This window comes from Poecilia latipinna, unplaced genomic scaffold (genome assembly GCF_001443285.1).
Source record: "Poecilia latipinna isolate Pla-1442-1.1 unplaced genomic scaffold, P_latipinna-1.0 Scaffold892, whole genome shotgun sequence".
NCBI classification, from domain to species: Eukaryota; Metazoa; Chordata; class Actinopteri; order Cyprinodontiformes; family Poeciliidae; genus Poecilia; species Poecilia latipinna.
In genome coordinates, this window is record NW_015113508.1 from 179,175 (window position 1) to 193,010 (window position 13,836).

The 13,836-nt window shown below is 38.8% G+C and overlaps 1 protein-coding gene across 2 annotated transcripts in view; it reads right to left on the reverse strand.

The window, feature by feature from the left end:
- Nucleotides 1-12,838, reverse strand: part of epsti1 (epithelial stromal interaction 1) — a 29,764-nt gene extending 16,926 nt beyond the window's left edge. For both annotated transcript variants that reach the window (XM_015048580.1, XM_015048581.1), the window contains exons 1-7: nucleotides 12,520-12,838; nucleotides 8,705-8,763; nucleotides 8,535-8,618; nucleotides 8,370-8,446; nucleotides 7,224-7,307; nucleotides 4,135-4,208; nucleotides 1,796-1,871 (exon numbers count right to left, since the gene is read on the reverse strand). In XM_015048580.1, coding sequence (XP_014904066.1) covers nucleotides 1,796-1,871; nucleotides 4,135-4,208; nucleotides 7,224-7,307; nucleotides 8,370-8,446; nucleotides 8,535-8,618; nucleotides 8,705-8,763; nucleotides 12,520-12,674 — 609 coding nt within the window. In that variant the 5' untranslated portion in view covers nucleotides 12,675-12,838. The remainder of the gene's footprint in view (nucleotides 1-1,795; nucleotides 1,872-4,134; nucleotides 4,209-7,223; nucleotides 7,308-8,369; nucleotides 8,447-8,534; nucleotides 8,619-8,704; nucleotides 8,764-12,519) is intronic.
- Between the last annotated feature and the right edge of the window lie 998 nt (nucleotides 12,839-13,836).

Consider the following 13,836-nt stretch of genomic DNA (forward strand, 5'->3'; position numbering starts at 1 on the left):
GAGGCTGTTTATTTTATACACAGTTAGAGAATGGTGAATTTACAATGATTAATAACAGCTATCTAACACTTAAATGCTGTTATTATTAAACTTACCTTTTATTATATCCTTAAGATTATGAGAATGCGGGAATTTTTCAGCTTGGTTCCCAAGGCAAAATCACACCGGAAGTAAAGATACCCAGTTTTGAGTTATGGCGGCCATTGTCTGACGTCACTGTGAAAAGGGTCTATTTTATGTTGATATTTATCTCAATAAATACTGTTATTGATTTATCACCCAGCTCTACATTGGACTGAGAAGTAGTTTGTATGATGAGCACATGCAGTTCCACCAGATGTTTGCTAACTGCTGCTGCCGCTAGTCTGGAGGAGCTGTGTGGGGGGCTGCAGCTCCAAGGATACAGGATTTTGGAAATAGGCAGCACTTTGTATGAGGTCATACATGAAAGAATCCAAGCAACACTCCAACATGATTTTGATGAGGGAATAAAATTATAATATGATGGAAAACAGGTCAGTTTTTTGGCATAATATCCCCGCTTAAATGAAATGTCCCTTTTTATTTTCACCAAACTGACCAGAGTCAAGCCACGTTGAAAAAACTCATCTGTGACTTCAACGTGCTTAACACTGGGATCCCTCCAGGATGTGCACTCAGCCCACTGATGTTCCACTGCAACCAGAGATACTGGGTAGCCTTAGAGAACCGATTAGTTGAATTAATCAACTGATTAATTGAATGAGTTTGGTGAGCTAATTGAATAAATAAAACAGAAACTGAAGCAAACATGACCAGCATCCTCAACTTTCATTTTATTGTATTTTAATCCTCCTTACTATGAAATGCCAACAAGTTTCATCTGACATGAATCCATTTGGGACTCGTGTAGTGAACGCAGATCAACCGGGTGTATAAATGTAGTTACTGATTTTTATTTATGTATTTATTTAGTCAGTCATCAAATAATTTGCTTTGAACAGTTCAAACCTCTCCACCAACTCGAGCATTTTGACTGAGAAGGCACAAGGCTTATATTTGTGCCTGTATTAAACGTCAAATTCAACTAAACTGCCTCTGCCCCTCATGAAAGAAATAAACAATGCAGTTGAGGTATTTTCAACAGCTCAGCAGAATTGAGAAGACGGTTCCACAACACAGGAAGGAGAAAACCCAAAAGTACAAGTTGACCTGATTAACTGACAAGACACTGAGCGCTGGTTGAAGAGCCGGGGCTTTTCTGCAGGTACGTTTACCGCTACAGGGTGTTCCACTCACTTGTTTTACACACAATGCGCACTTTACTCATGCCGCACTCTAACTCTGTCTCCACTCAGTGTGAACTCTGGGAAGTCCCTTGAACTCTGCTAGCACTCTGTTCATTCCCTCGCAGGAAAACCAACACAGAGTGGAAGAGAAGTCTGAGAAAAAAAAGAGAGGAGGGGCGGGGGAATGAAAAGACAGTAATAGGAGCAGACGGAGAGACAACACAGGGCAGTAAGAAGTGGTTTATCTCTCTCTGCTGGACATGATCTCCATGTCGGCCAGCTCTGACCAGGAGATACTGCAGGTTCCCCCAACCTGGCCGATATGGGACAGGACTTGGTTTTCTCGCGGCCTCAGTCGGTAAAAGCACCGCGCCCAGAAGTATTTACTCAGAAAACAGGCTGCAAAGGCAGATCTATTGGTGCTAAAGTCCCACAAAGATTACACGGCCGCAACGCAGCTCAGTTCTGAACCCAGAGGAACAAGCTGAACACTTTGGTTTGCTTTCATGTAGACGTCGGCAGCTCACCATGGTCGATGTGTGTGCAGCACCGCCGGACGGAGCGGCCGCTCTCTCGAGGTTCTGCAGAAAACTGTCATTTTTCCTGCAAAACATGAACACAGCAGCCGCCCGATCAGATCAGCTAAACCGATATGTTTCCACAGGGATTCATCAAACATGGATCAAAGCAACACATGACAGCATGAGAAAAACCTAAAAAACAATTTACATTTTTCATAATATGCTGTCTTTCAAGAAGTGTTTCTTTTTATTTTCACTAAAAACCCGTCTCTGACTCCACTGGGACGCCTCAAGGGTGTGTACTCAGCCCACACTGATTATCTCCAAATACTTCCTGGATCTGTGTGTACATGTTCCCACTGCATCTCATCTTTACTGATCAGTTTTACTTCTTCACCTTTCTGTCTGATGTTTAGTGTTTTTTATATTAAATAAATACCTGACAAATTCTATTAAGCAGAATGTCAAAAGTATTAATGTGACAACTGCACAAGTCCCTGTCTGGCAGTTAAATCATAATGATAGGCGAAGGCAGGTTTCTACAATCGAAGACGTTAAAAGCTAAACTAAGCCAAGATAAACATTATGGAACCCCGACTGAAAGATGTTCAATCAGGTCTTTAAACTTAGAAAAACAAACAAAACTGACATATTAGTATTTATTTTTACTTAGGAGCTGAAACAACAGTGCTTTTCCAAAAGAAATGTAACACTATTGTTGTAAATATTGGCCTCTCTGTGAAGTTAGAGAAGAGTTATAGAATATGACTGATTGATCTCATCTGATCACATTTAAAATCTGAAGGTGGAAATCCATCCATCCATCCATCCATCCATCCATCCATCCATCCATCCATCCATCCATCCATCCATCCATCCATCCATCCATCCATCCATGATGTACAGAACTAGTAGGGCATTTATTTAATCAATTTATGTTATTTTATTAAAGTATTTAAATGTAGTAATTTATTATTTTATTTTTCATGTATTTTTTTGTATTTTTTATGTATTTTTTTCTAACAGATCAACAAAAAGTGGTAAATAATTGTGTAGTCAGAAGAAACCAATACTTTTTTATTACTAATTACATGTAAAAAGAGTAACATGCATGTGCATTTAGTCCTTTTAACCCTGATGCCCCTAAATAAAATACATGTGTGTAACTAAATCTCATAAATACTGTAATTACATTATTCTTTGAAGGCCTCAGCATTGTCTTTCTCAGAGAACATTAGTGAACAAAGAGCATCATGAAGACCAAGGAACAGGTCAGAGAGAGGCTGTTAGCTGCGTTTCCACTGACCGTATCGTTGAGCAAATATGGAATTCTGAAAATAAATTAGCTTAATGGAAACATGACAATTTCCTTTTTTTTTTGTTTGCATTACGACGAGGTGGAATGGAAACACGTTTCTCACGTAACATGAGTCACGTGATCAACAACCGGATGTTACTACTGGCAGAAACGACAAAGAATCGTCCTACCAGGAAGTGGTAGGAAGATGATGGCACGGCATGTTTTTTTTAAAAGACTTATCACATGAACAAACTAATTCACTGCGTTTCTTCTTTAATGGAAACACGGCGATTGCGATATTGTCGTTTTTCGAAATTAACGGGATGCTGACAAAGTCTTGCGTACAACGCTAAAGGAAACGCAACCTGAAAATGCCAAATTTCACAGGTCGTATGGGAAGCAAAACGTACAAAACTAACACTGCACATCAGACTCAACACTTCATCCCTGCTGCAACAAACCTGAGACTGGAGTGCAGGTTCAAAGTGCAGCCTGAGCTACAATGTAATGGCCTACATCAAAGCATGTCTAATTAAACTAAACTACCCCTCCCATTCACAAGGAGTACAAAGAAAGAAGGAAGGAAAGAAAGAAAGCAAACGATGCAAAGTTCAGAGCCACAAATGACTGAGAGCCTATGGCAGCTGATTTGACTGGGTTTGCACTATTTCACAGAAAGGAACACGATGAAACGTCAGTCTGGACTGGAGAGACACAAACCAGAAGATCTGCAGCTGTAACCGCAGTGAGAGGTGATTCTGGGTGTATGTAGTACAAATGGTACTATTACTACAAAAAAAAAAAAGCATCTTCTTCCCATCTTACAGTTCTGCTCTGTGCTGTTCTATCACATTAAATCCCGGGTTATACATTGACGGCAGTGGTTTGTGGTGGCGATGTGACAACATTGACTGGGGAGGCTCACACGATGGAGAGACGATTGTGTCACCTGACGCTGACGATGCATTCATGACTCACCTCCACAGCGGAGAGCCAAGACGCAAACAGACCTGTGAGAACCAAGAGAGGGAGATCCTGGCCTGACCTGGTCTGATCCGAGTGGAACAGCTCCCGCCTCCTCTGGTCCTCCTGCCGCCTCTTCAGCTCCAGACGTTCAGCCTGAAACACAACGCAGTCAACACTCAGCACCACAGGCTGCAAAACACTGCAACCCAACAAAATGAATAATAATGTTGGATTTTTTTTTTTTCATTTACGCACAAAGGTTTTTAAGCTTATGCACCCAAAAAATACGCTTCCCTCCTTCTAATTCTCGACCTCAGCGCAGCTTCTGATGTCGCTCGTCGTTCATTCATGTTCAGGTTCAAAAGTGTTTTTTTTTTTGTGTGTGTGTGTGTTTCACTTCTCAGTTTCTGCCTTTTACCAGTATTATTGCTACTGCTATTAATAAAGCCAGTAGAGTTACGTGGTCGTGGTGTTCCACAGGGATCCACGCTTGGCCCTTTGAATTCAGATTTAACACAGATGTGTGTTAAGTACAAGAATAAACTGACCTTAATGCACAATTTTCACAATTTCCTACCTTTAATGTAACAAACCTGCTGCACAATTCAACTGAAAAACAAATGTGTTAGAGAGTCAAATGTAAGAGGATTAAAAAGCTGCGCTAACTTAGAGGTTAAAGTGATTGAGCGCCTACAGTCAGTATTCTTAACTTCACACTCTTCATCAATTATACTGAATCTGACTTTCTTCTTAAAAAATCCAAACTAAAAGTCCAGATCTGGCTAAATCCTCCAAACTCTAATCGGAGGACGTTATTTACACTATGAAACATGGGAGTGGCAGAAGCATGCTCAGGTCTTATTTCATCCATCCATCCATTTTCTGAACACCCTTGTCCCTCAGTGGGGTCGGGAGGGGTGCTGGTGCCTATATCCAGCTAACGTTCCGGGCGAGAGGCGGGGTACCAGGTCTTATTTATTTGATTTAATTTTTTAATGAAGGAGAATGAGATTTTTGAGTCCAGGAACAGATCCAAATCCACACTGTAAGAACGGATCGGAGGAGTTAGAAGTCAATGTGTGGACTCGCCTGATGGCAGTCTGACAGAGATTTGATAAGGAATAGAGGACAAATATTACCAACACCGCCAAGCCAAGAAGTGAGTTAAAGGGGATGCACACCTCAGCAGTAATGTTAACTTTTTAATCGATTCCGTCTTACATTTGCTTTTTAGTTGAACTGCAAATGATGAATATGTGACATGTGGAAACATGATAGAATGGTTTATTATATTCTCATATTTTCCACCTCACAAACAAACAGTTATTCTAATACGGGTGTTTAATCCGCACTTGGGCTGGGTGTTGTTAAAAGCCTCAAAATTCAATTGTGACTTCAGTATTGATAAGTAGCATACGAGTAATTTATCAGATTACTTTAAGTAATTTGGTGTGTTACTTTTTTAATACATCATTTAGACCTGTTTTTTTAGCAGTAAAATATATTACCTGCACAATAATTAACTGAACCGTTTCAGTTTTATTAAAATGAACAAACCGGTCATATTTTTGTAGAAAATAAATCAGTAGATCACAGTTTGAGAAATAATATTTTGCTTTTGAGAAAAAAAAAAAAGTAAAGTTTGAGGTTCTTGTTACTCCAAAACTAAGATGAATGCAAACACCATGTTGATAAATGAGAATGTATGTTTTGTACCTAACATGCTTTTAATACGATGTTATTTAACTGTAAAGAATGTTTCTCTAACAGATGAAAACAAAACCTTACCAAGTAATTTTGGTCCAGTTTCTACTGCAAATATTTTAATACACTTGAAATAAGACAAAAAATAACTTACAAGTCACTTTTCAGCAAAGTATAGACGCGTGTTTGAAGACAATATTTCCTGAATTTTGATGAAAAATAACCAGATATTTGTCCCGTGTTGTAAATGAATAACTGAATTATAATTGCCATGAATAAAGCTCTTTATGCATTAAATATTCTCTTTACAGAGATTTCGAGAGAAAATGCATTTATCAGTTAGAAAAGGTTTTATAGTTGCATCACATTTTTTCATCCTGTTTCTAGTCTGTAAACTTTTTTTTTAAATGCATCACCATGGGATCACTGCATGTCCAGACTGTGGGATCAGTGATGCTGGCGTTCTGGACATCTGGATCATACAGACGGTAATTAATGTGAAATCAGGACGTCGTCTTCCCGAGCAGGAAAGCAGCTCGGTGTCCGCCGCTGCCTTGTCCCGTCACGTCCATAATCTGAGATCAGACTGTTTCTCAGCGCGGGTTTATCAGCTGGATTACCGCCGCGTTCCAATGGCGCAACGTGGTAGAACGGTCTCCATGGTTACCAGTTTGGCGTCCTACGGTAATCGCCCAGAAACACGTCTGACATTCATTCCTCCACAGCCCCATCCGTCAGGTGTTTCTGCAGCCTGATGCTGAGACAAACGGAGACGCTTCACTGGACGCTTGTCTCTGCTGACACCTACAGGCCAAACCTGGCAGTTCTCACTCCTCATTATATTGCACTAAATCACAGCTTAAGTTTTACTTCAAGTGAACTAAGACATTTCCACTGTAAACTAGACAAAAGACACTCTGTAGACTGTTGTGTTTTTGCAGTGCAGTGCCACCAGAGCAGAGCTTGCTCAAGATTGGCAGCAGGCGTAAAACACTGTGAGGAAAAGAGTTTTGGACAAAAGAAGAAAGTTAAGGACGCTGTGGGAGCTAAAGTTATTTCCTCCGATTGTTCTGGAAAATCACTTGTAAAAGTGAAGCACGGTGTGTTTACCCACAATTCCCCCTAATAACACTTTTATGAATACAGATATGTCTTTCAGGAGGAACCTCTCCCATCGGCCTGGTGAGGATCTGTGGATTGTCCATCAGGATGGACAATGGCGACACTAATAAAAGTGATAATGAAGAGCCGCAAAGATTGGAACGTTTGGTCAGGAAACTCCCCACATGACGACCGCCATCACAACCGGCTGGTCAAAAAATGTGATGTTTTTGTTGGTAAAAGAAATGGAGATGTGAAAAATAAAACCCAGCCCAGCAGTCCTTCAGACTGTGACATATCAGACATTTCTGCTGTGGAGATGATTCTGATTTTGTAAACTGCGCGGTCTACGTCTGGACTCACCTTCTCCCTCTGTGTGGCCTTCATCTTCTGCCACTCTTCCTCCTCCTCTTGTCTCTTCCTCTTGTCCATGTCCTCCTTTTTAAGCTGGGGGAAAAAAAAGGAACTCCAACATGAAAGGTCAGATAAGATAATCGTATTTAATCACGTTGCTTAAGCACGCTCAGACACAGCATTTCAAAACCTATTTAATCAGCTGCTCTGTCTCTGATTTGGGAATTATGAAACAGGACTCCACAGAGTTACCACAAATATTTGATAGGTGAAAAAAACAAAAAAAAAAAACAAAAAAAAAAACAAAACCCAGATTAGGATGTGTCCAAGTGCCGGAAAAAGTATTTACATCCCCGTTTGCAACATGACTAAATGTTGCAACCGCAAATTTTGAAGATCTTCCATTAGGGCTGGGTGTGACGCACCAAGGCGTTGGTTTTATTGCCGTTTTATCTGCCAATAAAACGAGTATTTTTTCATCGATATCAAGAAATTATTTACATAAAACGAGCTCCTATCCAGCTCTGGAACAGAACGCCGCACTGAACCCCACAGAAAACCTCCTGGTCATTCCACCAAATCTTCATTTCTGAACTCTTCCTGAGTTTAAAACATTATTGTTGTTTCTAAACGAATATGAACTTGATTTATTTGCATTATTTGAGGTCTGGAAGCACTGAATCTTCTTCATTATTTTGTCCATTTCTCATTTTCTGCAAATAATTACTGAGATCTTTGCTTGGAATTTCAGAGACATGTTGTCAGGAGTTCGTAGAATAAAAGAACAAAGTTCATTTTAATCAAACATAAACCTGTAAAGAGTAAAATTGGGGAAACCGATCATTTTAAGTGGTCTCTTAATTTTTTGCTGAAAAGTTACTTGTACGTTAATTTTGTCTTATTTCAAGTGAACTAAGATATTTGCACTGGAAAAATACTTGGTAGAACTGTGCGGTTTTGTAGTGTAGTTCCACTGACAGATTATTTCTCTGATAAGACATTTTTCCATGTCATAAGTGAAAAGATTTGCGAGTGAAACTGGTACTTTTCCATCATTGCCAAGGAATTATTGATTTAAAGCAAGAAATAGAAACTAGACCAAAAATACTTGCTAAGATTTTGCCTTTTTACAGTGTATAAGGGAAGATAATGTACCTTCTTCTGCAGACTGGAGCCTCTCTGGTTGGTAAACTGCCTCTGCCTGGCCTCGGCTATAGTTACATCCCCTCCACCTGGATGGATCAACAGACATCAGCGACTGCAAAGTGCCGATAATCCCAGTGATCCCCAGAATGTAATGAGGCTGATCACAGTGATTACCCAGCCTCTCTGGAGCGAGGTGCAGCGGACCAGGCCTGTGCGCCTCCTTGTATCTCTGTAGCTCCTCCGTTTCCCTCTGAGCCACTGCGGAGCAATTCCACATCAATCACCGGAAGCAAATTTGCCAAACGTTTACAAAGAATCAAACCAGCTTTAGGGTGGATCATTACTTTCTTTGTTCTTGCTCCGGCGGGTCTGGTTGGGCGGAATGACGGTGAACGCTCCTGAGCTGAGACACAAAGAGCTGGTTAGGGACGAGAGCGCTGACTCTAATCCGGCATTTAGGCAAAGTTTGAACAGGTGCTGCAGCGTCAAAACACGATTTTACATTTCAGACGTGTGACTCGTTCCCTCCTGAAGATATAATGAAAGCAACACATGTATGCTATTTGTCCTTTGTCTAAACTAACGTAATAATTCGCAGCCCATTCTGATAGTTTTCCATCTGCAACACTTAAGAAGTTCTGTTGTTAAGGACAGCAAGTGATCTTGGGCTTCAGTGGGTTTAGTCTCATTCCTAATGATGATGATGATGATGATGATGATGATGGGGCTAAGTAAATAAAAAAAATGGATATGTTTGATTTTGATGGAATTCTTACAACTATGTATCAGGGTCCTTGTAGACAGAAAAAGAGGGGGAAAGAAAAAAAACATACACATTTCTAAGTTTCAAAATAATTTTTCTTTTTACTTTTTGAAACTCATAATTTACCATGTTTTTTTTTTGTTTTTGTTTTTTTTTTTCAGAGAATAGTCTCAAAATTTCTGAATTTTTCTTTTTTTTCTTTTGTTTGACTATTTAAGCTCAGACATTTCTTTGATGTTTTTCTAGAAAGTTTCAGAGATTAATTTCAAAATTTCTGAGCTGTTTGGTGGAAATTCACTCCTTTTGTTCCTTGTTTTTTCTCCGTCTCCACGATACGCTGTCGTAAATTCAAATGCCTGAGTGCTAAACTGAACATCCATCCGTTCATCCAAACCTGCTCGTACCCTCGGAGCGTCGAAACTTCAAAGTTCTTGGACGAGACAGATGAAAACTCAGATTCCAAAGGAAAATGACATCAAAAAGTGAAAGAAGTCAAAATATGGTGTGAGATTTTAAAGTGCAGCACTGCTGGTTTTAAAATGTAAATACAAACGTTGGACATGTTTTAGTTTAACTTTAACTTCACTGCAAAAACACAAAAATCCTACCAAGTATTTGGTCTAGTTTCTAGTACAAATATCTTATTATACTTGAAATAAGACAAAACTAACTGATAAGTAACTTTTCAGCAATTTATGGTGTTATATGGTTAATTATCCCTTAATTATTGATATAATATTGATTGTACTAGTTCCACTGGCAGTTTTTTTTCTTTTTTTTTTCACTTGTAACATTGAAGAAATGAAATAATCTGTCGGTGGAACAAGTACTTATATCAATATAAAAAAAATTAAGCTCCTATATCTTCTTGAAAAGTTACTTGTAAGTTAGTTCTGTCTTATTTCAACTGTACTAAGGCTACTGTGAAAGAATATTTTACTCTATAGAATATTTTTACGATTATCTGAGGAATTGGATCTTTCTCTCTCTCTCTCTCTGCCATTCGCTCCAAAACCGTGACGACACGATTCCGACGCCAGAAAAGCTGTCGTAGTCCAACCATCGCACCACAAAGTTCACAAACCCTGACAAAACACAGCACAATTCAACGCCACGCTGCTTAGCACTTCAAAACAACTCATAGGCAGAAATAACAGCGCTGCCCTCCACAAATAACGACCCGGCAGGAACACGGTGCGCCACATAATAAAACATAATTTAACGAATCTTCGAGGCAGATAAATTTTCCTCGAGGAATTTTAATAATCGAGGCACTCGAATCATTCGAGGAATCGTTTCAGCCCTAAAATGTACAAAGATCAATAAATTTGACCAAATCACTTGGTAGGATGTTGTGTTTTTGCAGTGTTGTTCTCTCAAGTGAAGCTCCAGAGAAAGATGATTTTTGTTTTTTTTCTTCCTGACTCTCAGAACATCCTGCTCCTCTGGCCTGGAACAGAAACGCTCAGTGAACTCATCCGAGATCACTTTAACAGAAACCATCCGACTTTACACCAAAGTGTGATTTCTGTTTCCTCTGACCGTCTGTCCGCGTTCCAGGGAATCTGCTGGAGAAGGGTTTGGGGGCGATTTTGTTGATAATTTAACAGAAAGGGAAATGCCAACAATCAGAAACCTCCGCCCAGGAAGAAAAGCGAGCTGATGATTGTGGTCAGGGTGTTTAAAATCGAGTCGATTTCTCTGTGGAACGGAGCCATTAGTGGCTTGTTGTCAGCTTCCTGCCAGCGTCCGGAGAGTTTTCACATGGAAAAGCTTTAAACCTCTGTCATGTTTGTGTTAGGTGAGTATTTATAGGCCGCAGAAGTCCAGCGTGGGTCACAATCTGAGGCCAGCCTCTTTTGAAAAACACAAACGTAAAAATCTGAAAAAGGAAAAAAACCAACAAATCAATCTGAATATATAAATAAAAGCTCCTCATGTGTTTGCCTTGTTGAAAGGCAGATTTCTTTGGGCGATCAGCTGCTTTTCATTTTGGACAAGAACTTTTTTTTTTTTGGTCTATGCTAAGCGAAACAAAAAACGAGACACTGATGGCTCTTTTTTTTTTAAAGTGTTTTCTGTATTTTGCCAAGTTTAAAGAACGAGTCTGCAAATAAAACTATTGAATGTCTGTGGTTCTGTTCATGATTTACTTTTAATACAAACCAAAAACAGAGTTTATAAAGGAGGAATTCCATGAAAAAAGCACAATTTGTCTCCCTCTAGTTGTATTTCATAAAACAGATCATTAAAAATATCTATTTTGTCTAAACAGCCTTATATGTACGTTAAAATGTATGTAATTTTATGTAGCTTAAAAAACTTGAGAGCAATTTTATTCTATTATGAGAAATAACACAGTTTTCAGTTCATAGGGCCTATTTAGAAATGTCTCCTTGATGCATTTTTTTTTAATGTTTAGAAAAATAGTGTTAGTTGAGTTTTGTCTATCAGACCACTGAATTAGATCACAACTCCTCCATTAAACATAATGTCTGTTTAATGGCTTTGAAATTGTAAAAATGTGAGATTTATTTTTGCCATTTTCACTTTTAAAATAATAGGATAAGTGTGGGGAACATTTGATTAACATATAAGTATTACTTTCTTTAGAAATACACTCTATAATCATAGTTAAGGAGTCTCAATAGAGTAAGTGACCGCATCTGGAAATAATAACACGTAATAATGGAAACATAATCCCTAAGATGGAAAAAATAAGTTTTTGAGGGGTTTTTTTTCTCTGATGGTTAACTTTGTCCTGCAATTTGGTAAATAAATAAATAAAAAGGTTTTGGAAATAGCAAAGCTCAATTTGGAATGACCTGTTTTGTACCCAAGCTTTTGTTTAAGTATATTTTTATTTGTCGGTGAAAGTATTATAGCTTTGTAGTGCAATTGATGGGAGTCACGCCAAATAATTCAGAGGATTACAAATGGACATTACACACCTTTTAACCCCCGTGGGCTAAGGCTTAACGTAGCACAATACAAAAAAACCCTCTGAAATCAAAGTTATCTTTCGAAAACTTTCCGTCTTCTTCTGTTAAAAGCATCCAGTTAAAGCTTCAGAGTCTAATTAAGACTTAGTTAGCTAAAGATGCTATTTTTTTTGTCCTTGCTATACTCAGTCATCCAGCGTTTGGGAGGACACTAGGATTTACCACACACCCTGAAGGCAACGTTTCTAATTGCATGAAACGAAACTGAAAGTAAGTTGAGGAAAACGTAACTTTCAGTAGGATCAATTTTCATTTAGCACAAAATTAAAAACAACACCCCTATACGTAAACAGACATAGAAACGATATTCTTTGTATTTCTTTCTTTGGTTTTTGAATATCAATCACCATCTGGGAGTCACTTGTTCATATTAGTTGAAGGTGTTTTTACTCACTACTGTGGCTGTCGGTCTGCCGCTGGCTGCCTTCCCACCGCGGGGGTTTGTCCGTCCATATGCCGGGCCTGCGGCTCCTCTCCGGACGCTCCCGCTGCGCTCTGGCTCGGGTAGTTTCTCCCTCTGGAGTTCACTTGGTTGGGTTGAGGGTCCATGATGCGGCGGGCACCGGCAGGTTCAGAGACGGTGAGTGAGAATGAGGCGGATGCTGCTCTATGCTTAGAGTAGCTATTCTGTTTTCAGAAAGATCCTGCGCTGTTGTCACCAGTCATCTGTTGTCAGCTGTTTACTGTCAAAAACACGAGGGGAGGCTTTTCCTGCCACAGCGCCCTCTGCTGGACAAACACAGGCCCTTCGGTTCATGTTTTTTTGTTTCTGCTTCAGGTTTTCTATAGTTGCAATTTTAGAGCATGTTAAGATTATTGTAGTACAAAAAATATGTCTTTTGCATTCCTTGTTCATGTGTGTGATTTTGTATTTCTATCATGTTCGGAATAAAAATATTTTTAAAAATTGTATTTATTATTTATTAAAGGCAAACGGAATGTGATTCAGTAAAACTTATTAAACTAATATAATCACATCAACTTTCACATTATTACGCTGTAATAAAACTGAACATAGAATACTTAATATGTCAATCAGCGGTGTCCAAAGGATGGCTCTGGGGTCACTTGCAGGCCTCTGAATGATTTTTGTTCGGTCTTTGACGACAATTCAAGAACAACAATTAGGTTTGCCAATTTATTTAAAAAAAAAGGCAATAAAAGAAATACTTAGGTGTAACATAATGTATTCTTCTTTTATCATCTGTTTTTTTTTTCATGTAGTTTATTTTGATTCTAAATTGAGCCATAAACGTTCAATATCTTTTCCTGAAAAGTATTTCGCGATGGATGGATCATCAATTTACTAAACTTATTGTCTAAGTAAAGCAAGAGCGAGCCACTTCCTGTTGTTGTTGCTGAATAAGCAGAAACAATTCATACATGGAGTAATTAATAATTAAAAAAAACATAGAACATTGTAATCTTAATTGTGTCCATGTTATTTCTATTTCTCTGTGATCTGACAGATGGCTTTTCAACATAGATCAGACTTCGTCGCTGCTAAATCCTCCCAGTTCATTTCCAGATTTAGTCAAACGTTTCCCACTCTTTGCTTATACAGCTATGTGAAAAACTATTTCTACCCTTACGGGTTTCTTGCAGATTTGCGCTCAAATTTTTCAAATGATCTCATTTTGATATCAAAAGATAACTTTATTACATACAAAAAAAGTTTTCATACAATGACTTAAGGGTCACAACCATCCTA